A 26,212-nucleotide genomic window follows, 5' to 3' on the forward strand; every position below is an offset into this window, starting at 1 on the left:
AGGTGTCAAAACTAAAGATAGTTTTTGAAGCATGATCCAGTGTACTTTTGCTTATTTGGTGAATGGTTAATCATGGCAATTGCTAAATACCTCAGGTCAGGATTTCCCAAATGTTAAGACAACTTTTGAAAGACATCATCTGTCTTCAGAGGAAAGATATGAAACTGTTTTTCTAGTTTGATATATTCAATCAATATTGTTTCCTTCAAAGATGAAAAATGGAATTTAAAACCAATAATGCTAATTATGACTAATTTATATTTTGCTTAAGTATATGTAAGAAACCTATAATAGGAGATCATAGGGTGAGGTGTCCCTGCCCATGGCAGGGAGGCTGGAACCAGATGATCTTAAGGTCCTTTCCAACCCAAACCATTCTATGATTCTATGATCGTATCAGGAGGTTTTGTGGGCTGTAGCTGAATGAAATTGGGACTGCAGCTTTAAATAGATAACGAGTATTAAATATCTAAATATTAATGCAAGTAGTTTGACTTACTGTTTTTAATAAACTGAAAAATAAAAAATTGAAACCATAGTCAACCATATGAAGAGTATTTTAAGTGATATAAATCAGCGTGTTTTATTTTAAAGTGCAGCAAAGCAAATAATATTTTATAGCAAACAAATGGGGTTTGCTCATAAACCTTTTGGCAATTCAAGCAAATCTAACTTCAGTGATAGAATACAAGATACAGCAGTATTTTAGAGCAGCCTAGAGATAACTGCTAACCACCTTTTGCAAGGTTCTGAAAACACTTAATATAAATAAATATTAGTGGGAATGGATTATAAAATAAACTCTAAATTATATTTCTTGATGTAAGGCCTAAAATTCATGATAGAAATGTGTTTCATGACATCACTAGTGATGGGCATTAATCGTCAATGTACTGATTTCATTTGCAGAAATACCAGTCCGCTGTTGTTGGACTTGCCCTAGATCCCTAGTCCAATCAAAACCATCAAATTAAACCAAAAATAGAGCAAGACTGATGAGAAGAAATCTTTAAACTTTCAATAACTGTTACGTATGTTTTGTCTCTCTTTTTCTTACAGATTTCCTTTTTGCCTCCAGAGTGTTCTGTTATGGCAGCCTCCAGTGAACAATGACATCCTCTGACAAATCTAGATGCCAAAAAGCCAGACAGAAACAGTGGCCTTGTTTCATTTTTACTTCAACACAGTGAAATGGTGCTCTTAAAGTTTTGTTACTGACTCTTACTGGAAAAAAACAAACTCCTGTCTGGACCTTTTCCCCCCAGCCTTCCCCCAGTGTTCTTATGGATGCTTGACCTAGTGACATCATGTAGTAGGCCCTGAAGTGTTGTCACAATTAAGTTGCAATGGTTTTATACACTTCCCCATTTCCCAACAGCTTTCTGTCAGTTCTGCATTCTTTTTCGTGGGGCCTGATTTTCCCATGTTACTGGTTAGCAGATAGGCTTGTAGCCTCTTTTGTTCCAACCACCTATGAAAAACGTCAAAGAGCAGATGATCCATGCTATTTTCATGCTCTCTGCATCATTATTACCACTCCCATCTACTTGGCACTGTTAGTAGCCTCTCTTCCTTTTGCTCTGATTGGCTTCTTGCTGTGGTCCCCACTCCAGTCAGCCAGAAGGCCATACATCTACTCCAGACTAGAAGACAAGAACCATGCCAACGGAGCCACACTGCTCACTGAATGGAAGGCTGCAGGGAGTGGGAAGAGCTTCTGCTTTGGCAGCGCTAATGTTTGCCTGCTGCCAGATTCTCTGGCAAGATTTAATAATGTTTTCAATACACAGGCGAGGGCTAAAGAGATTGGCCGGAGGATCCGAAATGGGGCAAGCAGACCACAGATCAAAATATACATAGATTCTCCTACCAACACCTCCATCAGTGCAGCAAGTTTTAGCAGCTTGGTCTCCCCACAGGGTGGAGATAGCACTAATCATACTGTTAATCCTGGCATGAAAAGGACAACATCAATGGAGTATAAAGGAGACAATTCTGGCTCAAACAATGGTGAGGATAGTAGAGAAGATAAGGGTAGAACCAGAGAGCCAAATGAGGGAGAAGAAAACTCTTGCATTGTCCGCATAAACGGAGAGGATAATGGCCACATGTCAGATACAGAAACAGATGCCGTCAATGGCCAGGCTCATGCCAGCGGCCCAGCAGAGCCCTCACTGGAAGGTGATGCAGAGATCTCAAAAACACCTAACCACAAACAGAAGGAAGGTGATTCTGGGAGTTTAGACAGCTGCTCTGCCTCACGAGAGTCCTTAGTTAAAGTTCGTGTTGGGGATGGTACAGTGGACCAAAGCACTGTCAACAACAAGCTCCTCTATAAAGCTTCAATCATGAAGAAGACTTCAGTGCGGAAAAAGAAACATACAGATGAGACCTTTGATCATGAGATCTCTGCCTTCTTCCCTGCCAACTTGGACTTTCTGTGTTTGCAGGAAGTGTTTGACAAAAGAGCTGCAGAGAAATTGAAAGAGCAGCTTCATCACTATTTTGAATACATTGTCTATGATGTTGGCATCTACAGCTGCCACAGCTGCTGTAGCTTTAAGTTTGTGAACAGTGGTCTACTTTTTGCCAGCCGCTATCCTGTTATGGATGCTGCCTATCACTGTTACCCCAACGGAAGAGGAACGGACTCCTTGGCTTCCAAGGGAGCCTTGTTTCTCAAGGTAAGAGCCTTTCCAAAGCCATAAATACTGACTCTGTTTATAGGACAAGTTATAAAGTTATGTTGTTTTCTCTTCTCTCAGTCATTTCTATTAGAGTTCAAAGAAGCACTATTCAGATCTAGATTACCTGATAAAATTTATATAATAGGTTTTGTGGCCTAGATACTGTGCATGAAATAACAAGGGACCTTCTGGAGGTAGAACTTGAGTATCATTTCAAGTGTCAAAATTTTGAAGTAGTTTTCACGTAAGTTTAGTTTCTTTTCTACAGAAACCTCTTTAATAAAATGCACAGATTCTAGGCCTTATAACCCCAGTATAGAACAATGAGTATTATTACTGTTGGAAACCAGTTTATGCATGTTATGTGTTTATGTGGGAACCAAAAGACAATTGAAAGTCTAAATGCCAACTGGATAAAACTGAAAGAATTGCAATGAAATGTATGGCTATCCCTGTCTCTTGTTTGTGAAAGAATTGTTAAGGAGAGATACAAAGAAGAGTGAGTGAGAAAAAAAAAATTACAATCTCCTAGAATACTGGATTTTGTGATTTTTATCACAGTTTGGAATGGGTTTTACTAACTAAAACCTGAATTTTTTTTTTTCTACTGCTAGCAAAATACACCAGGTGTTCACATTGTGAGTACTTTCTGGTGTATATGCTGATGAGTTCTCAACAAAAGCCATCAAGAGCCATTGAGAATATGGATTGTTAATAAGGACCAATGGGGTCTGTACCCACATTGTTTGTAATATGTAAAGAAGGCAAAACCTGTTGGTATTGTGACTTGCATAAAGAAAGCAAATATTAGAATCAGCAGTCTGATGATAGTTCAGCATTTCATTTACATTTGACATAAACAAAGGCATATCCGTATCTGAATACAGCTTTCCAAAAATTGGGTCTAAGCTTTCTATACTGTACTTTTACGTGTTGTTTATAAACATCTGAAGTTTGGTTTTTTTCATCATAAAGTCTGATGCAAAAATCTGAATATACATGTTGTGCACTCTAAACATTACCAGGGTCACATGGACTGCCCTTCAACATATGCATTTATTAGGGATTAAGAGATTAAAAACAATCTGCTTTCAGCTGCCCGTTGCTGAGTCACTGTTTTGCTCCCCTGCCAGGCAGACCGCAGTGTTTCCATTTCTCTTGTAGAAAATTAAGCCTCTTTTCAAAATTCCACTGGGATGATGAACTTAATTATGGATTCGAGTTGTTAAATAATGTTACTGTTGAGCAGGGAATAGGGACCAATTATTATGAAGATTCAAAGACTACTATGTTCCTTTAAATATGACAGAATTCTGGCCCTGCTGAAAGTCCATTTTTCCTCACGTCTGTGTCATTCTGGCATTCTGTACTTTATACCTAAAATATTATTCTGAGTTAAGTCTGTTCTGATATGAAATGACTTTCTGTCTTAATTGTACAGTAAGTGATCGTTGGTCATTTCTTTCACACACACACACACAAAGCAGGAATTACCTATTAAATTTTAGTTTTGAAACAAGGTAGGTTTGAAGGCTTTCTTGATGTAGTGCTTAATGAACAGCTGAAGCTGTGTGGACTCTGGAGACAAATGCTACAGTAAGTAAAAGCCAGGTCTGTTTTTTCAAGTTGGTGACAAGCAATCCATTAACTTCGGAAGTCTCCAGGTATCACACTGGGATAATAGCGAGCCAGCAAAGCATATCCTAACTGTGGCTGAAGGTGGTGTTCTAGCCACTCCTCTGCCCTTCCAAATGGGCAGCTTCTATCACTGCTTTTAGACACTTCTTTAGATTTTTGTATGTATCTCATGCAATCCAGTCCTGTATCTGTGTTCATCTCAGTGTGGTTTCAAAGACAGTAAGAGAGCCTTCTAGAGCAGGAGTCTCCTAATTGCTTTTCATTCAGAAGTGGTGTAGTTAGGGCTCTGTCCTGTGCAAACTCTGTGTGGAAAGCACGGTGTTCCCTTCCCTGAAGCAGCAAAGACGTAAGTTTGAGCTTTGTTTTGGAAGTGTGCTTACGAAGCTGCTCCCCTTGTACAGGTTTCATCTTTGTGTAAAGGAGCAATTGCTCTCTATGTTGTTTAAAAAAATAAGAGTGAGGGGAGGTGACTTGCATATTTTGAAAATACGGATAAAATCATTTAATGTTTCCACTCATTGGAAGGATGAAGCCTGTATTCAAATCTTTCTGAACCTCGCGAAAGACCCAACATCCAGACTCAGAAGAATATTCATACAAAGAAACTGGCACTTATTAAAAAGGACAGTTTGTCTCCTTACTACAAATATAACTGATAAGAAGATCAATTGAAGGTCTCGGAACAAAACATTTAATGGAAGTTGCCTTGTTTTGAACAAAAAGGCAAAACTGTTTGAGGGAGTTGTGTCACAGAACAGATCCGTACTGCCAAGGTACAATGGTTTCACACATTTCCTTTCAGAATAGGTTCAGATTCCCATGAAGAGGAAATTATTTTTCCATTGCCCCCCTCTTCCCTGCCCTGCCTTCACCATCTAGATTGTAAAGTTCAGGTGGAGATTTGGAAGGATTTGAGAGATTTGCTTAGTCATACAGAGTTATTCTACCCAAGAGACTTCCAGAGCTCAAGGGTTATGATTAGTAGCTGTCATAATAATCAGCTCTTATGTACTGCTTTTCTTAAGAAGGACATGGAGCTGTTGGAGCAAGTCCAGAGGAGGCCACGAGGATGATCAGGGGCAGGAGCACCTCCCATATGAAGACAGGCTGAGAATACAGGGCTGTTCAGCCTGGAGAAGAGAAGTTACGTGGAGACCTCAGAGCAGCCTTCCAGTATCTGAAGGGGGCCTACCAGGATGCTGGAGAGGGACTCTTCATCAAAGACTGTAGCAATAGGACATGGGGTGATGGGTTTAAACTGGAACAGGGGAAGTTTAGGTTAGATATAAGGAAGAAGTTGTGAGTAACTATTGTGTAAAGACCATTTTCTGCATAACTGGAGGACTAAGCTACATTCAGCACTTTGATCTCTTCAGACTCCAGCAATGTTTCTGTTGCCAATCTGAGAGTCTAATTCAGATTTAGAGGGACACAATCACATTAAAAATAGCTTCTAAGAAGGGGGGAAATGTCACTTGCACCTCAGTGACAGTTTCATGTTTGAAGTGTTAAACCACTGTTACCAGTTGCTGCGGAACACTCGGAGGAGGAGTTAGCAGATGCTTAAATCAGCCAATCCATTTTCTTACTTTGACAGCCCAGGCCTTTGGGAGGCTCTGGTGTGACTCTGTTCTAGCTTTGCATGTCATGTTAATTTAAAATGCCTACAAAAAGAGCCCTTGACTCTGCTTTGTAGATTTTATAATTCTAGTTGTCTCTTACTGCTATTCTGCTACAGTGAGAGAGGAGAGAAATGGGACTGACACATACTGTCCTGTGCTGGTGACGCCAACTAAAAAGTTGGCTTGTATGTGTCTGTACATTACGTGATGCAGATTGCAGCGTTCTTGGTTATTCTGCACCTGTTGGTTTGACACACTCATGATTTTAATACACAGTGGTTTGATGAATTTAAAGCGAGTTTTAAAATACAAGTCCCCATCAGAAACTGGGTGATGACTGTGCAGTCAAATCTAGTTTACAAGGTATCAGTGAGTGCTGAGCAAAAAGTGTGTAATGCACCACTTGTTTGTAATTTACTAAAGGTTTCAAAATGTCAACATTCATCTCTAGATTGAAGGATTGTATGTAGCCTTAGTCATGCTGTCTTTCAGGGATGCTGTGTAAGGTCTGGGCAGTAGTGCAATAAAACCAGAAAAATCCTCAATTTGTGAGACTCCTTAAATGAAGAGTTTGTCAGTATTTTTCCAGATGTATCAATCTAATAAAAAATCGATACATCTAATGATACTTTAAAGATTCATCTGGCCAGGGTGCTGGGACATCTAGTCTGGGCAAAGTCATACTTTGTGCAGAAAGGTTGCAGCAGATGATCCTTGAGGTCCCTTCCAACCTGGGATTCTGTGATTCTATGAGTAAAAACTGTCGCTTGTGCTGACAAATTCTGCCTCTCTCTGTCCTTTAAGTGTAATAGCTGTAACATAAACCTGTGCCATATGACATGTAAATGCATCCTTGGGGTGGGAAGCCCAAAATGGCTGTTAATTTAGGAAAGGTTTTGGAATGAGACCAGGGGATATGGAAGTATATTGCACAGAAGGCTTTTTCCTGTCACTCTTAGTAGGAAATTATTCTGGGTTTTGGCATCTGCCAAGAATTTTAGCAAAAATAAGAATTCTTGCTTAAAACAGAATTATGTGAACATAGACCAAACCCATAGTCTGATGGGGTCGTTGGAACAGCTAGTAGTATTCTAACAAAATCAAAAGGAAAGAATGTCTTGTGGGTTTTGCTAAATTTCAGAAAGAACTTGTGTTTAATTGATACTAATTCTTAAGCTTATTAACAGATTTACTTTTCAAATTCTCTGAAAATTAATGCTCTTCTCAGGGAGCACAGTAATTGTGCAGAGAACATGCTATTATTCACTGCTTAAAGGAAACCTAGCAACCTTTGCTTTATGTGCAAAGCTCAACTTTGTTTTCAAAAAGAGCTGGTCTGGTGGTAGCAGGTGGGAGAAGGAGCAGGAGCTCTGACTGGAAAGCTGCTGTGAAGCATAGGTTTTACTGTTTGCTGCTCTTGAGGTGCCTGCTTTGAAAGATAATGTGAGAGTTCCCTGAACCAACCTCTGTGATTCTCCTTTTTGATGCTACTGATCAGATGCAGGTTGCTTGGGCAGTTAAGCTGCCTTTACTGTCCCCTGCCAGCTTGTGTGTGTTATGGCTGTGAGTGAAGGGCCAGCTTCAGCTCCACAGATACAGAGGGGAAGCTATTTTACCTGAGGATTACAAAGAAATGGGGAATGTCTGTTTTCTGACCTCAGTATAAGACCATCCAGCAATTCCAGTGGTTAGATTTTTCTTGTCCTTGGTAAGTTATCCAGAATCTACAGTTACCCAAGGTGTATAAAAGAAATGTCTAGTGCTGTTCATGAATTTGTTTAGATAACTTTAAAGCTGTGCCATTTAAGTCAGGAGGGTAACCTAAACATTTCCCACATATTCAGTTTCTGCTATAAAATGTTAATGCAGGAATTGGATAGAGTCCAATGAACTGCCTGAGACCTTTCAAAAAAAAAAAAGAAAAAGACCTTCCCATGGCACTGTACCATGTTCGTTCCCTCAATGTAGCTAGTATTATTAATCAGAGTCTTTTTCTCCTTCATTAACGGGGACAAATTAAAACTGCTGTGCAGAATGAAATACAGGTTTGAGAGAATGAGATGTGGGCTTCATCCTCTTCAGAAAAGGAAGAGCCCTTCATTCGTGGTACCAATTTCCAGCCACTTTCCCTCACATATAAGCTTAATGAAGCTTTGCCAAATAACTGATTCTCTGAGTTCATAGAACAGTGATTGTTGTTATGTGGCAGATGGGGAAAAACAGGATTCAAAACTAATCAATTACAAATGTGGCTAGAAAGAGCTTCAGTGCACGAAACCAAATTTTAAGCTGACCTCTACAACATTTTAAACTAATCTATTTAGCATGCATAAATAACATAGGTATAACAATAAATTAGTAATTTAACTAATGTATCTTCTTTAGAAGCTGCTACCTATCTCTAAAGGCAAAAGGCAGAGCTGTCAAAGTACCAAAAATGAGATAGATCTTTTACACTATGTCTAACCTAACCAGAAAGCTACTACAAAGAACACGAATAAAATATATCTTTCTTGGATGTTACCACTAATCCAATTCATCCCATTGAGTCAGGAAGGTTTGAATTGTTAATGTGAGCAGTTTCAAGTTTTCCTTGAGCAAGGTCTTGGGCCCACAGTTGGCCTTGCTCTTCCAGTTAGTTGCTTGGTGCTGACTCTCAGAAAATTGCTGAAATAGAAACAAATATCAAGGAGGGGCTGATATAATTTGGGAGATTATGGAAAAGTTGTACTGAAAAGAAACAGTGTTTTCCACTTCTTTATCTTCTTTTTCTCATTCTGTTTCCTCAATATAACTGCATGTGATGATATTCCCACGGGAGTTGCAATTGGGAGGTACAAGGAGTATGCTGTTACCACCACATCTCAGGACATCAAACCCAGGGGGTCAGAACTGCTAGTGTGTGTGGAGGTGTCGCTCCTTGTGCATGTAGTTGCTTGTCTGCAGCAATTCAGTTAAACTTTGTTTTGTATTTTTAATGGAGGTTTTCTTGAACTTGAACAATATTGGCCACATACGGTGAATATTTCTGAGTCACTGTAACATCTACTGTGAAGGCTGTGTCAGTGTTCTCTGTCTGGTGTGTTTCATTTCCAAAGCAAACAGAACCTCAAGGCCCTGCTCAGATGCTGTTCTTTACAAATGCACCCTTCAGGTGTCTGTTTTTAAGGAGAGAGGGCTTCCCCATGGAGTATGCAGGTGCTTGTCAGCCTGGCTAGCTTTTCTTCACAATAGGAACATCATTAGTTTAGTTCTTGGCATGACCATAAATGCTGTAGAGCTCTATAGGAGACATAACCTTTTCACAGGAATAATACAGGAATCAGTACTACAGTTCACATTTATTCCAGTGCAAAACTGACACCTTCATAGTCAACTGATCTGATGAAATGAAGGGGTTTGCTCATTTATAGTCCACGATGTAATGAAACTGTAACAGCTGAAGCTAGAGCAATTCGGTGCAGCGCTCATCTCCCTGAAGGATTCCTAATGTTGCATTCAGATTATTTACCCTTCCAGCTTTGGTTTTATTGTCCACATGTAGGCTGTGGGGTGGTAAACTCTGTGAGTTCTTTTTCGAGGAGTACACCAAAATTTTAGCTCTCTTCTGGTTTGCTCACCTGGATTTGCTTCCCATGATGGAAGAAGCACTGGCTCAGAATTGTTTGTGTATGAACCCTTCATGCACAAAGAAACTGTCTTTTGGATTTTTTTGTGTCTACCTCCTGATAATGTGAAGATTCTAGAAAATGTCTAACTAATTAAGTTTCCCTCACAACAAACCTTTTGGTTTTGTCTACGTGTAATGTCTGTGTGTGAAGAGTTAGTGTTTGAGAATCTAGTTTGATTCCTTGAGTGGGATTTCTCATGTATGGCACAGCCCAAATGTTTAAGCATTAAAGAACATTTCCTTCTAAGTAGCTGATGATTTATTAACACAGCAATGACATGTCTGAAGCTGGGTTTTAAGCTGGTATTGAAACACTGCTGGTATTTAGGTAGCATTTCCTGTTTTCTATAGTGAAGTATCTCTTGATGCTCTTCTTGATATCCAGATACATTAGAACTGCGTAAACATAAAGACATTTGTCATGTTTGCAGCTTTGTATACTTACTATACATGGTAAACATGAGCTGTGCATGATTTTTCCTTTAACTCAGAAAATTCTCATGACAGCAAGTAATGTGATTGAATTTCAAGTTATTTCCTTCACTCTAGTGCTAAAATTTCAACTTTTGCTATATATTGGGGGTTTTTTTTTCTTGTCAAGAAGAATCTTCCTGCTGTAGCCCTGAGGGTTTGCTGTCTTTCACGAGCACAGTGTATTACCTGATACCAGTCTCCTCCTCAGTTGACACATGACAAGTTTTTGTTACACAACTACAGGAACTTACACCACTTTGTGCAGTACAGCACAGCTGATGTGGTCTCTCCAACAGCTTGTACTAAGGTGCTATGGCACAGAGAAAAGTACTTGAAGTTACCGATAAAAGTTCAGAGCTGTCAGGTTTGCACTTCTTATTTATAGGCAGGGGTCAAATGCAAACATGTAGCAGTAGAAACTGATGTTTTGAATTCCAAATACAACCTAGCAGGCTTTCCCCTTTACAGAAAATAGCTCCTTTCTCATCTGTAAGGAACTTTCTATGTCCCCACAACAGCAAACAAAATGTAATATTCACTGGTGTACCAAATCCACTCCTAGTTTCCAAATGTTTGACTAGTTTGATTACTTAACTTTTGTGAAGTTAAATAATTATACTTAACTTTTTTCTACTGGAATATATTTTGCATATTTCTGCATAATATGGAAAAATGTTCATTTGTTTCTGTCAAAGCTGCATAAGTGGGGCACTTTATTAAACCACGCATATGTTCTAATTTTACCTCTAGGTAACATCAGAGTTTAACAGGATAACACATACAATTTTTTCCTCTTGTAATAATTACCCTGTTTTAAAACATAGGCAAGCTGTAAATACATTTAGATATTACCTTTCTTTGAATTTCCATAGAAATAGAAGAGTGCTTCATAACACGACTAAGATTATACAATGATTTTTAGAAAGCTGTATATGAAGTAGTTCCTGCAGAAGGGTAATTCAGTGAATGTATTATTGACACATTGCTGCTACTGTCAAACAGTTGAGGTGAACTTTAGTCAGGCTTATGGTGAAGGAGCCACTCTGGCTTATTTGCTTACATGTATTTTCTTTGCAAATGTGAATTTAGAAGTTTTTTCTGTATTAAGCAGCAAAAATAGTTATGTTTGTGAAATGACCTGGTTTGATGGAAGTGGAACCTTTCTGCCAAATCCTGTTCCAGGCTGAAGTGAACACTCAGTGTTGCCTTCCTGCAAGACTGCCACGTAGCTGTTTGGGCCAAGTCACCACAACATAACATACCCTTGAAAATAGAACAGTCTAAAAGTAGCTACACTCTTTGGTCACACAAAGGAATGGTATTGTGCAGAATTACAGGGCTTGTAATACTCTAGAGGTTAAGTGGTTTTCCTGACTGCACATCCCATAGTCCTTGTCCCTCTGTGAAATACCAAATTAGACTGAATAATTACATTTTCCTTACTATTTTATTTCAGATCGTATTTAACAGACTAGTGCTTCTGCTGTAGCTGGGAATTGACTAAGAAGCTGCAAGGATATTTATTTTCTCTCCTAGTAGTAGTCACAAATATTTGCCTCCATTATGATTATACTCAAAAGGTCTCCGGTTGGACCACCGAAAACAAACAATCAAAACCAACCCCAAACCAAAAGTCAAAAACACTGGAGGAAACGTGGGAGTCAAGCTGCTCTGGATGTAATTCCAGGCTGTCACTTCCATCCTTAATTCTAATTATCTTAATGTCTTTAGCTCATGCTTTTGAGTTGTGTGTGGGTTTTTTTTAATTAGCAGAGTCCTTAGGAAAGGCCCTCTCCTTTTCCCCCACAGGGGGTGTGTAAAGCAACCCTTGTTACCAGCAAGTGCAGAGCCCTGGGGCACTGTTCCTCCGTGTTGTAACCCCAAGGGGCATTTGTTGCACTCACCCAGATGCCTGTAGCGACAGTCAGTCTTTCTTTGAGAGTGAAAGATCCCAAGACCATTTCAGCATAGATCTGTGCACACAGGGACACAGTGTGCAATGTATTTATTTATGCTTAATGCAAATGAGGATGATCCTATGCATTAATTAGCTGATGAGTATGAGGCCTTTTAAGGCACTCCATTAAGGCTACACAGCGAATTCTAAAGCCATTTTGAGTTGACTTTTTTTTCTCAACTGACTGAAACCTATGTTTGGATGTTCAGCTTTTAGACTTAAATCTTTTATGCTTTTTGGATACAGACACTGACAATGATTCCATCTGTTGTGGTTAATATGAGGATTACAAGCAGCACATTCTTGCTATAAGGCAGGAAACTACATGCAGTATCTTCAGTGTGGTTACAGTAAGCGACACAGAAAGACATTCAACGCACACTTTTCTGTGCAGCAGGAGACACTGCACATTTGTAAACTAGCAGACATTACAGTACGTAGTTTTCAGTGTTGAAGAGAAAATCTGATTCTGAGTTACTACATTTGGAAAATACAATTGATACATCTGCCTCCCCTAAATAGTGGAGGATAAAAATTGGTGGTTTCTCACTTTTCTATTGGAATGGCGTATGATGCAGGAAAAAGTTGAAGAGAACAATCCTTTTAATTCATCTGTGACATTGTAATATATTCAGACTGGGGCAGCCTGAGGGAGGAAGAAAGAGATCTGCATAGTGAAGCATCTGCAGTAGTCACAAGCACCCATCCAGCAGATCAGGATGTCCTCTGAGACTCTGCTACAGTCTTACAAGTTCAGGAGAATCCTCTGGCTTAACCAGTGGATCCACCAGTTTCTGCATTTATTTTCCCTGTCTTTCCCTACGTTCACCCTCCCCAAAGCAGGTGAACTGTATGGGCACAGCAATAAGAACACCATCAAGAACACCATTTGGAAAGGTGTCTAAATGAGGACAGAACAGGCTGAGGACAGAATACCACAAGTTGTTTATTACATAATCTGCTAGTGGGAACAAAACTTGAAAGTTAACAAGGTATTGTTGAGTACAAATAACTTCCAAATTCACCCACTGCAGAGATGACTTTCCAGTTATAAAATGAATCAGGTGGTTCTTGGATAGCTAAAAAAACAAGAAAACCAACCAAGCCGACAAAACTGTGTCTGTATGAAATGGAGCTCTGCTTGTTAGTTAGAGATGTCAGATGAAATCTGAGACAAGCCTTGTGAAGAAGAGTCATCTGTGGTTTTGTTTTCTGAGCCCTGGCTACAACTTTCCTCTGTGGGCATTTCCTTTAGTAGTCCATGCAGTGTTGCCATGCTAACTGTGAAAAGGAAAACCATATGGTTAAATTAGTTTCTTGCCTCAAACCAAATCTTGATCCTCAAATCACTGGGAATTCTGATTTGCAGCTGTGTAAGTCCTGAGCTGCCAAACCCTTCAATAGAGGTAAAAACCTAAACCAAAACTTGATTCTGATTTGGTTGTGTGTTTACCAGCAGATATATTTTTAAAAGACTGTAGCACATAATATAGATGAAGAATCATACAATGTTCCAGCTTCCCTGGAAGCCCTGTCTCTTCTGTGAGTAAGAGCAGCAGCACATGTTATTTTCATTTGGTTGACAGACATGGGGGCTGCAGCTGTGCGCTGAAGAATGTAAAACTTCACTGAGGCACAGCAAAAATCCCTAACACCTCTGTAGAAAAATGGAAAAAAATCCATCAAAATCTAAAGCTTGCTGTGGAATAGGGAAAACATGGTCAAAACCAGTATTTATTTCACATTTCATCCTTTTCCCCAGCCTCCCTTGGCATATTGTCCTTCTGCATTCTGGTCTTACAGAGAGAGCAGGAATTAAGGCTGTTGATAATATCAGTATTACATGGAACTTCAGCGGTGGGCCTGAATCCTGCACATGAACAAGAGGAGGAATACAAACAGGCAGCAGTGCAACTGGGACAGAGAACTAGTAGGATTGCAAAGGTCACATTTTGCATGTGTTGCACATCGAAATGGAAAGGTTGACATGGTGATCAGGCGGGAGGCAGCGTGCTTGTGGCAGTGCAACCCCAGGAAGCCCCAGTGTGTGTCTCCAGTGGATTTTCAAGTGTGTGTGCTTTCAAAATGGAGACAAGATGGAAAGACTGGGGGGGAAAAGAAAAGCCAATACCATATACGGAGGCTGCACAGCTGGGGCGGAAGTGGAGTCGTATGAGCTCTTCCATTAATCACCTTTTTATTTCTTCCTTCCCTCCCAGGTGCAAGTGGGAAGTACACCTCAGGACCAAAGAATTGTGGGATACATTTCCTGCACTCACTTGCAAGCTATTGCAGGTACTGTCCTAAATTGTATATCCTACTCGTTCACTATTCCTAGGCCTGTGGTGGTGTTCTTGTGCAAGGGTAACAAGCATTGCTCCTCCAGTATTTCTAACATGCTGTATTGCAAATAGCAGTGAAATACTGAAAAAGGGTAGACAAGTATATCCCCAAACCTTCCCCTTTTCACTCTTGGAGTAGTTAAGTATTATAGGACACGAACAAAAAATATCCCTTGAGAGGTTTCCTTCTCTCTGCTCCCTCTTAACCAAATGCTGTTATTTTGGCATTTACATTGCTATCATTACTCAACAGCATTTAACAGCCCATATTGTGAGTATCAATATACAAACGTTTGTTTATATGTAACCAGGGGATTATCGGAATGTGTAAGTTGGGACAGCAGAAATCAGCAGCTGGAGTAACCCCAGATTCTCTGGGTCTTGACCTCTAAATTTCATACATAAATGGCAAGCAAGCTAATACACTCACTGAAAAATTCTCCTGGTCATGTTTAAAAGCAATCCCACTGTAATGTTTACTACAGCACCCCACAGCATGCTGTGTGTCCTTTGTTTCATGAAACAGTATTTTCTGAGGTCATTCAATAAGGTTGCGGTGGAGCCTGCTTCTCATCAACCATCTTTTATGACCTTTTTTTATGATAGTATCTCAGCATTCAGCTCTCATTTAATCTAAATATTCAGAGCGGGGCTGAGGTAAATGGGTGGCCTCATCTCCATTTTACAATCCCAGTCCAGAAAGCAAAGGAAAGAAAAGTTAATAAAGTTTACAGATAGTAGGGTCATTTTATTCCATTTTCAGTGTTCTGATGCATACATTTTGAAATTGAGATGTTTCTCCATTTGAGCTGTTCATCTCAACACTCATCAATTAAAACTGACAAATACTTGAACATCTTGGAGATGCCTATGGAAAATTTTCCATGTATCTGTCTTTTGTATCAGAACTATCAGCTCTATACTTAGAGTAGGTGTAGGAGTAAAATAAAAGCTGTATCTCCAGATCTTTACTTTGTGTAAGATTAGAATTTTATTTAACTAGAGGGGTGATGGATATCCTGAAGTCTTCCTTGATGCAACTGTGATTCTTGTGCTCCTGCATGCTGTAGAGCACAACACAGCCCTCTTTGACTACCTAGACAGCAGGTATGCTGTGGGCTGAGGCCAGTTAGCAATCTACTACACGTGGCAGAAGGTTGAACTGATGTGCCACAGCATGTCGAGGTTAACCTGGGCAGGCAGCCAGCATCCCTTCCACTTCATCAGTGGTTCAGCTGCAGAGAGACAGACTTGGGAACAAACCCGCCAGTCCCTAAAGTACATTAGAGAGACTAGGTAGTGGTAAAGAAGATTCATTAATTTTTCAGCTACATTTTAACAATGTAACATCCTTCCTTGGTTTTCCATTTTTAACTCTGGAATTATAGTAATGTACTGTGGGACTGCTGTCGTGGAGCTGAGATTTGTTGGTGTCTTGTTTAGGTTATAAACTTCCATTTTCAGTCCTTTTCATTACCTAGGCATGTATTCTCAGTTAGCCTCTGATAACTGCATTGTGAAGTCCCTGTAACACTGAAAAGGAAGAGGGGGGGAGGGAATAATGGGGAAGTAATGTTCTATTTTCAAAGTCAGCCTTTAGCTTCTTCAAGGGTAAAAAGCAAACTTCCGTTTTCCTTCTTATGTTCCTGCTTCATATTTTTAGGCTTACCTGGTTCAAACTACACTCAAACAGAGCAGACAATGAGCTAACATTATAACTGTCCTTTGATATATCATATTAGTTTAGGTAATGAAATGGAAAACTAAAGTTCATATGTTTGGCAGAGCTGTGCCTTCTGATTTGTATCATCTGATTCATAACATTTCACACATTTAAAAAATTATCTAAAAACCAGTTCAGTGATGTAGAGATGTGGTATCTGTAAAAACATGCACTGTTTAAAAGGTCAGCTGTTTAAATCATCCTGTCACACATGGTGAGTGCAGTTTGGCTTCCGTTCTCAGATACATAAACTTACACTTGACAGTTCTGATACTTGCATGAGTGTAAGATGAACGGATCCAACTGCTTATGGTCAGGGATGAACTACTACTACTTTTCTCAAGGGATGTGCTGGCTCTACTCTGTTCTGAACAATTACTGTGTTTTCAGACACAGTATTATTATTTTCTAGGGGGCTATTAAGTTTACATGGCTCTTTGATGTCTTTCAATTAGTCAGTGATTAATATTTTGGACAGGTTTTCCTGCCCAGAATCCACCCACCCCCCTTGGAGTCATGCCTTTCACACACCCCACCAAGCCATCAAAACAGAGCAAGCCCCCAGCTATTCCAGCCCATGTCAGATAATGTAGCATGCTGGGTATTATCATGTAACCTCGTTCACATCCCTGTTTTGTGGTTAGTGTGAATCTAGTTAGCAGCACAGGTACTGGCAACTTGTGCTTCTCTAGCACCAGTTTTGGGTTCCACAAGCTTACACACAGCTTAAGCAGAACTCAGACCAGCACTGACAGAGACCCCTCTAGGTCTGAAATTCTGACCGTGCCATCAAAAGCAACCTTGGTGCTAAGCATCCTTAGGCAGTGATTCCAGATATGTTTCTGAAATGGCAAAGCTGGTGCACCTACCCCCTGGCAGTCTGCCCTCAGCTTCTTCTTTCAGTTGTGCTAACAGGGCTGTTGTAGGCTGTGTTGCACTTGCTGGGGACCTGACCTAGCTCAAAACTAAACCAGCAGATTAAGGGGGGTGGAAGTGTGGTTGCTGCTTTGGTTTTTTGGGTGGTTTGTTTTTGTTCTCCCAGGCTTTTCTGGATTAAAGTCTGTTACAAGAGTAGGGGTCTGCTTAACCTGTCACACAGCCAGGTGTGGCACAGCCCATCTCATGGCTAAATGTGGCCAGGAAACAATTCTTCCTTTTGACTAGGCTTTATGGCTTACACTTTACAAGCTCTTTTTGCTCCTCTTTCGCAGCTACCTGGTAATATATCCCATAGCACTTATCAGTGCTGAGAACTCTGGTTTTAAAAACCTTCACTGGATGTTTTGATTTCCGTTGCCTAGGCTTGTCAGCTGCTTTGTTCAGCCACTGCAGTGTTCTTTTTAACATCTTTCAGAGTAGGACAAAACAGTCTTCTTCAGTGTAATACAGTACTTACCTCCAGTTCTGACTAAAGCCAGGTTTTCACTTAAGCATTTCCAAAGTGAATGGAAAGGGCAAGTATGATTATGCTGTAATGAACAAAAGTGAAGTATTTATTTATGCTGGCTGAGATTTCCCACACTATGCTTTCATCTTGACACAATATCTGAAGCTGGACGGACCTTGCAAAGAGTTCAGAAATGCTGACTGCAGGAGCCAGTCACAACACAATTATTTGCATTTTTCCAGGCCAGTTACTGAGGAAAAGAGTGTAGAGCAATTAGAACAAATCAGTATTATCTGGTTAATCACTGGTGGCAGTCAGTCAGATCAGTAATTCTATCTGAACATTTAATTAGAGCTGAAGGCTGACGGAAGGAATTGAATGTTAGTGTTGGGAGTTACTACCTAGGTCTCTTCTGTTAATATTTACTGCTGCTATTTCATTTCAGCAGCAGTTTCTGAAATGTCTGCTCCTCTGGCAGATCTGAATTGAGATCTGGCTTCTCCTCTATTCAGGTGTCCAATTAAGTTAGTTACCTTCATCTCCAAAACTACTGATCATGGGAGCTGGTCTGAGTCTCACTAGTAACTTTTGCCTACAGATAAACGCAGTACCTGCTATGCCACTGCAGTAATCCGGATAGCAATAGCTTAATATTAATCTCAGAAAAGAATTATGTTTGAATCGCAGTAGAAGATCCCATCTTGCGTCATGGAAAAGTAGCTCACTTCATTGTTCCTCCTCCACGTAGTATACCGGAGTGCAATTACTTCTATGACCTCTAGTGGGGATAGTCAGAGCTGCCGGTCTATCACAAGTTCTACACTCGTAAAGAGAAATGGAACTCATCTGTCTCTAGAGTTCCAAGGCTACTATTTTCCTCTAGAGCTCTTGAGATTCTCTGGTGTGCAGTACTGCTGCAAAGGCTCAGCATTCTCACCATGCAAGACGTATGCCACCATGCAGTTAATGGGTTTTTAATAACAGCAATACACATTACCAAACACCTTTTGTAATACTCTCCAATAATGGTTTTGTCTTTTGTTTTTCTCGAAAGTTTTCTGTTTTGGAGAACTCTACCTTTGTGTGTTTCAGCTGAGTGGATCTGCTACATTCTTCACTGTGCTCATCTGTGACAGAGTGCTGCCTGAGGTTTATGCCCATGTGGCAATGGCTGTATTATTTTATCACTCATCCTATTGAAGCCATGCCTGATGGGTAACACAGAAAATGCAAAAAAACTTGACAGTTCATGGATGTAAAAGCTCAGTTTAGACAGTTAAGCAATTTATATAATGGGGACTTTGTGAGGAGGAAGATGTTACTGCATTCTTGTCAACAAGCACCATCCTTAAAAGTTGTGTGATGAGAAAACAAAGATGGGCCAGAAGGAAGTATTGCCCTAAAGAGATGAGATAGATAGGATAGAAAGATTTAGATGATGCAAAGGAGGACAGTCCATGAAGCTGAGTAAGCTTCACCAGGAATGAGCCAGCTGGGACTGTTCAGACTCAGGAGGAGAAGGCTCAGAAAGGATCTTAGCAAAGTGTGTAAATACCTCACAGGAAGGTGCATGGAAGATGGAGGCAGACTTTCCTCAGTGGGGCCCAGAGACAGGACAAGAGGCAGTGAGCACAAACTGAAATGCCAGAAATGTCATTTAAAGAAAGGATAATGTTTTTTATTATAAGGTTGACAAAGCACTAGAAAAGGTAACCAGAGGTTATGGAGTCTCCAACCACAGAGATCCTCAAGGTCCAACTGGCCACAGGCCTGCTGTAGGCGGCGCCGCCTCAGCTCATGCATGAATCTGTAATACTGTCTATATCTTTAGACAGCAGCATGTATGTTAGTCATGCACAACTTCTGTGGTTCATGTCACCTGCTCCAGGCTGTGTTTATTCCACGTGACCTATTTCTTGTGCTTTTGTCTAACTACATCTTCACTGTAGGGCTTTCTTGTGCTGGGTAGCAAGGGGGTTTCCCAAGAGTACATTGGCGTGGATTTGTGTCAAGTTGTGTGGTTAGGGAATGTGTGAACATGAGGTACAGGTAATCAGAAACTGTAGGCATAGGTCCAGGAAGCACTTGTATCTGCTTTTATATTACAGCCCAACTTGTAAAGATTTGTTGGGAATAACACAAGTGGAAAGAAAAAAAAAAAGGTAATTTACTGCTGGAATTACCAGTCTCAAAAGATGAGTCGGTGTCAGGACCTATTTAAAGCACTCTCTTTTCCTGGTCACGTCCTTTTTCCATATTCCTCTCAATTATTTAGGATTGTATCAAGTCATGCTTGGTTGAACATTACTGATTCAGTTTGTATTTACTGTTGTTTTAACACCACTCCCAGCTCCCCTTCCCCTGATGTTCTTGACAATCCAACTCTTCATAGGTTAATAGTGATGGGAAAGTGAAGTCCTAATCCTTAAAGTCTGTCTGGGTGCTAACGCAGTTGCAGTGTGCTGCTGAGTTCATGTTTGAAAAGTCTCTTTATAAAGTGCTGGTAACAACTGCAGTGAGATGGGTGATTAACAAGCTCTGAGGATGTGGACTTAAATAGTTGCTGTCTCCAGAGTGGCCACTGAAAACAGCTTTGGATGTACAAAACTGATGTTTCTAATTGAGTTTTACAGCTTTTTAATAGCTAGCACAAAGTAGTAAATTAGGTTAAAATAAAATTGTAGTCAGGTCATTTTGGGTTTGCTGCTTTTCCCTTCGTTTGTGGTGTTTGAAAACACATCCTTTATTCTGAAGAAAAGTAATGTTGTTCTGACTTGACATAGCATTTCAAGTTGGAAACAAGGGAAATTACAACTGTTAACTATAGGTACAGTGAAAACAAAAGGAAAGGAAAGACAATTTGGTAAAGAATTATTTCTAGAATGTGTCCTGCTGCTTTCCCACATCAAGCTTTTGCTGTAATCATTTTAAAAAAGCCAGTGACTTCATGTCACCTAATGTGCTTGAAATTAAGTGTCATTAGTTGCTGCAATTAAAGATAAGGTTTTGCAAACAAAAAGTATTTAACAACCAGTCAATCTGAACCCTTTCCTATCACTCTGATAAAACAGAGGTACAACCTCAGCACATGTGGCCTCATGTGACTTCCCAGCAACCAGTGAAAGGATCTGGTTCTTCATTGCTTAAGTACTGCCTACCCAAACCTGTATCTACGTATACCTTTAAAAATAGGAAAAAATACTTCCAGTTAAAGCATTCTTACTTGAACACGAATCACAGAATGGTTTGGATTGGAAAGGACCGTAAGATCACCTAGTTCCAACCCCCCTGCAAATAGATCTCTTCCTCACATGGACTACTACAATGTCAGTAAACTGAATTCACCATTTTCTAGTAATACTTGAAGTTAAATTTTTCATTTTAAAAATCAGAAAGCAAACAAAGATCAAGTGGTTTACCCCAGAACATGCTGTCCAGTTTGGTTTGAAGTAGGACTGTTAACTCTGAACCTCTGATTGTAACTGCTGTGCATCAGATCATCCTCCTCCTCTGGCTAGAAGCATAATCGTTTTGGCTGGTTGTCTGCAGCGTAGATGGGGATGCCTTGTCTTCTTACTTTTTCACACATGCCTGAAGAATTGACATGCCTGCCAGATTGACTCCAAGAGGAGGTATTTAAATCATCAAAAGTGTGGTTCCTAATGAACTCCATAATGGGCTACGCACCATGTGCTGAGTATACTATTAGCCACACCATTTTTTATCTTGCACCCTTTTTCTCAAGATGTCTAGCAAATAGCTTAGCAACTAACATGGGGCTGAGAAACCTGCTAAAAGGAGGTCTTGTTTTGGTTATTTGGATGTTTATTTGTTTGCTACAGGAGATACTACTGTTCGATGTGAGCAACTGGATATGCTTCAAGATTGGCTGTCTGAATTCCGAAAATCTACCTCCTCCTCCAGCACAGCCAATCCAGAGGAGCTGGTGGCTTTTGATGTCATTTGTGGAGATCTCAACTTTGATAACTGCTCCTCTGGTAAGATAAGGTTTTGTTTTCCTGGTGTCTACCTATTCCAGAAAGAAATAGGAGAGTTCTTGATTCCTGTAGGCTATAGCAATATCTGAACCTGTGACTGGTTTTTGCAAATAAAGACTTAATTGTTACAGATACCTCTAGCAAACAGAGGTACTAGCCTTGAGATAAACCCAGGAGGGTAGCTCACACATACCAGCTCTGCTGATTTAGTAAGCACCATGCCCTTTAAGGCACAAAGGGCAATAACTTGTGACTTCCGGTAGCAATAATGAGGACAGATCCAGTGGTTTAGCTTTACTTGAATTAGAAAGACATCTATTGTACTAGAATTTTAATTCCTAATGAAAGACATGGATGTTATGGGATTTTTGTGGAGAAAAAAGAAGTAAATTCATGCAGTTAAAATTAATTAGTGCAAATAAACAAACAGGAGATTAATGCTGCAGAGAACTAAACATTGCTGAATGAGTCTTAGAAAAAAATTAACTGATGCTGTGTACTTCTGGGGTTTTTTAATAAATTTTTTTTCTATATTTGGATGCTGAGGGTACTAGAAAAAGAACTCCACAAAACAATAATTAATGGGTGGTGAGTTCAGAGAGATGGTAGCCTTTTCCAAACATAAATATTAGACTTTGCTAACAGTTAAATTGCTAATATAGAGTGCAGAGCACTGTGTTTGTGTATGCCTTCTGCCTTCCTGCTCAAAACAGCTGAGGCAGCCACCAGAGCTCCTTGCTGGCCTTACTCAATGGCTTGGAGCTGTTGGGACACTTGTAAAAGAAGATTTTAGGAAAGTTGGAGAAACACTGAGCAGGGTAGAAGAGATCATCAACCCAAAACACAGCCCTTCTGGTGTTCATTTCTAGCTCGTATGTACCAAAAAATAAATGGGTCACAATTGTATGAGCCAAAGTAAACTCAGAATGGTCCGAGAAAGTGCTGGCATGTGTTCTGACTGCTAAAAGAACCCGTTACGCACTGTGGAGGTGAACAGTAAGTGGTAATGGCTACAGAATATTGTAGTTAAACTAACATGTACTAGGGAAAAATAGAATGGTAGCTGTGACAGTGAGTTTTTTAGGGAAGGAGGGAAGAAATGTGCTCAGTAAGAGGCCTTCAGTTAGTCAAGCTGCTATACAGACAGGCTGAGGTGGCAACTGGAGCAGTGCCAGTGAAGGGAGATAGAAGCTGGGGGTCATGAACAGCCAGATCTGCTGTCAAATCTGTGATGTGGCTGTTTCACCTGCAGTACCGCTGGGTGGATGGAGTGGCCTGGAAGCAAAGATGTCCATCAAGGTAAAAAAAAAACCCTGCTGAATAGGAAGGGGGAGACTGTCCAGCCAGGTGGCAAACGGGAAGTGAATGGTGCTGTGTAGCATGAGGAGAAAGACAAGAGTGAAGCGAAGAGGCAGAAAATGTAGACAGTGTTCTCCACCTGAGAAGCTCTGGCACTCTAACTCACATTTTGTGCAACAAGCACAGGGTATACTTAATGCTGCTATGACCTGCAACTATTTGCTTTTGCAGATAATAGTTGTAAACATTGCAACTACTACTAAAGAGGACTGATAAGTAGATTATAAAAATCCATTTTATTTTTGCTATCTATCTCTGCTGCTTATTTAACCCCCTCCCCTTTAAAATTCACTCAGCCTGGGAACTGAAATTAAGTTGGCTACTTTGTTTTATATTTCTAGATTGCTTTCTTTCCTTGTGCTCTAAGCAAGATTAACACAGTGTTTTTAAGTCTTCTCTTCCATTTTTACATTACTCATTGTTTTAGGGACATTTATTAGCATTACAGGGAACTGAACATATTAATTTTTTTAAGCAATTATCAGCTTTCTGTGGTTCTGTGTATGGTTTTCTGTATTCTTTCCCACTCCACAGACTCACATGGCAAGTAATTAATGTTCCAGTGAATATCAAGCTTCTATTCTTAGCTGTAATGACAGAACAGTTTTCAAAGATCTCCAGGCCTATAAGTGACCTTATGCTTATGACAAATTTTCTGCAACTCAGTTTTCCCTTCCAGCTTTACAGAACATTATGACAACACTCATGCACTTAGTGGGAACGTTATTTGAAAGGTCAGGTTGCTTTTGACTGACATATGTAGAAGTCTGTTAATGTTTTTAAACCTTTTAGCGTAAGATAAAAAGCCTTCCAGTCAGATGGGTTAAGTTTGTCTCATCAGCTGTAACTTGTTGCTGTCAGTGTCACAGTTGCAAATCAGTCATGACAAAATTTTAATCTGTTCTGGTTTTGAGGGATATTTTGTAGACATATAACAAGGGAAAACCTGGAAAAATGAACTGAACAAAGGTTTCATCATCTACTTTTCCATAAACATTAAACAAACCAATTGGCTGTTCAGACAGAACAAGCAATTCTCTGCATTGCATCCCTGGCAAATCTTGAGAGGTCAGTCCTCCCATCCACTGCCACATCTCCAGGGTACCCTGGCCAAGTTAATTTTTCAATCTCCCTAAGATTATGAAGATGTTCTCAAGATCAAGAGCTAGTTAGGGGAGGTGGCGGGGGGAGCTAGACAGATAGATCAGCTGGTTTGGATGCAGTAGCTGAAAGACAGTCAGCTCTATTAATGACTCTAGTAAGAAAATGGCAAAGATGCCTACAGCTATGGACACAGTACTACTGCACTCCGTGTTTGTGCTCTGCTTCCTTCATAACTGGGAGAAGCCAAGAGCTTCTGCCCTTGGCAAGAACAGCATTTCACACAAGGAGATCTGATGTGATTCCTGCAGTGTGTGATCTCCATTCTAGCTAAGATACATAGGTCACAGTTCAAAGTTTTGTTTCCCACTTCAGAGGAGTCCATTTTCATGTGTACTTACATATGCTGTTGTCTTGGCAATAGACAGTGACAAGTACTTTAAAGCAGCAGCTCCAAACACAGGTGAATATTCTGCTGGTCCCATAGAGAGCCTTCAAGGGTTGCTAAGAAGTTTTAACCTTGTAAAAGGTATAAGTGCTGCAAGAGAGAAAGTTAGCAGGAGCTGTGCCAGTTTCTTTGGCATTTAATACAAATGGAATTGTAGCAGGTGGTGTGTTCAAGTTCTGCTTGTGCTTGCTTCCCAGGTACAATGACTGCTATGTCAAACAGCATACAAAGAACTAGAACTTGCTCATTTGTTCAGTGTCTGAAATTCTGCTATACACATTTTTGTAGGATATCTTACTAAATAATCCTAGGAGCTTGATGTGCTAAATGCAAGGAGCACAGCAGCAGTTAGGAAGAAATTTATTTAAAGTTGATAGGTCATGATGATTATGTTCAGAATGACGTTAATGCTATAGGTAATATCCCAAGCAAATTATCAATTGTCTGTCCCTCTTATCTGTTAGAGCTTGGAAAACATTCAGTGAACTTTTCTGAAGCAAGTAAAGCACAAGCTTTTATCTTTGAACTTACTCAGATGTGTATATACACCCACAACAAGCATTCGCATTGCCACTGTAGAGTCAGTCCAATTCTCCACTAAAATTTTGCCCCAGTGTAAGTCATGCAATGCCAATGGCAAGGAAAAGAAATATGCTGGAAAACTCTATTCAGTTTACTGCTAGACACTACTGAAAATGTCTTTCTCTGAAAGACTCTGTAGGAAAGCACTCTCCTAGCAAGCATTTGCTGGGATTTCTGATCAAGACAAGACAGTGCTGTGCAGTACAGCTGCTACTGAACTGGTTCAAATCAACAGTACATACATGTATTGACGAAGAAGAAGGACTTGCGTTCTCTGTTGTGGCAGAACAAGCAGTTGTCCAAAGTTCACCACACGTAGCTGATATACCTTTTCTTGGGCTTGTGCTTCCCCTGCAGACGACAAGTTGGAGCAACAGCATTCTCTGTTTACACACTACAAAGACCCATGCCGAATTGGTCCTGGGGAGGATAAATCATGGGCAATCGGTAAGGCTTTCTCTAACCACGAGTGTATGAGCATTTCTTTGTCTCATTCTTAAAACATCGGTAAGCAGCAGACAGTTCAGCTAACTGGGAGTAAAAATTTGGTGGAGACCAAATATTTACAAGGGGTTCTTCTGTAACATGTATATAAGCCTTAACAGTGTCTTGCTGAACTATAATGGATGTTGCTGGGTCAGTTTTGGTCTGAGTTAGCGTTGTGAGTGGATAGGAAGGTATTTGGCCTTGGGGCCTGTGTTGATGCTCCCTGAATCCGCAGGAAGATGCTGTAGGTTACAGGAGGGCTGTGTGGGAAAGGGTAGATGGGAAGAACTAAGTGCCATCTTTTCATGGATGCTGTTCCTTTGATCTGGGCAGACTGGTATGGTTACAAGGCAAGTCATGTGGGGCTAAAAGCTTCCATCAACAGCAGGAACCTCAGTTGGGAGCACTGGGTGAGCTGCTCCTGCTGAGTGTTAGGACTTCCCATCACAAGCTGCTGGCTGGGACCCACATCCGCGAAGAGGAAATGAAATCACCAACCCACAGCCGTTGAGAAGAAACTTGGCAGAAAGTGCTATGGGAAGGTCTGGTAAGGTCACCTGAAGCACACTCTGGGCATCAGCATTGGAGAGGTGCATGTAGGATGGATTTGCCTAGAGTTACAAACTAACTGTAAATGTAAAACCAGCCCTGAGCTGGGGTACACCCCTAAGTGTTGTCCCAAATACATAATGTCTTTTTTTTTTTTTAGAGAGCAGACTTTGCCCTCTTCAGGAACCT

At 40.3% G+C, this 26,212-nt stretch overlaps 1 protein-coding gene across 1 annotated transcript; it reads left to right on the forward strand.

Moving 5' to 3' along the window:
* Positions 1-1,346: 1,346 nt before the first annotated feature.
* SMPD3 (sphingomyelin phosphodiesterase 3, neutral membrane (neutral sphingomyelinase II)) lies at positions 1,347-25,435 on the forward strand (the record flags this gene model as incomplete). Its single annotated transcript, XM_010024466.1, has 4 exons — positions 1,347-2,684; positions 14,268-14,343; positions 21,343-21,498; positions 25,346-25,435. Coding segments are annotated over exons 1-4 (1,660 nt in total), but the record flags the coding sequence as incomplete, so codon positions are not given.
* Between the last annotated feature and the right edge of the window lie 777 nt (positions 25,436-26,212).

This window comes from Nestor notabilis, unplaced genomic scaffold, assembly GCF_000696875.1.
Source record: "Nestor notabilis isolate BGI_N333 unplaced genomic scaffold, ASM69687v1 scaffold14941, whole genome shotgun sequence".
Taxonomy (NCBI): Eukaryota; Metazoa; Chordata; class Aves; order Psittaciformes; family Psittacidae; genus Nestor; species Nestor notabilis.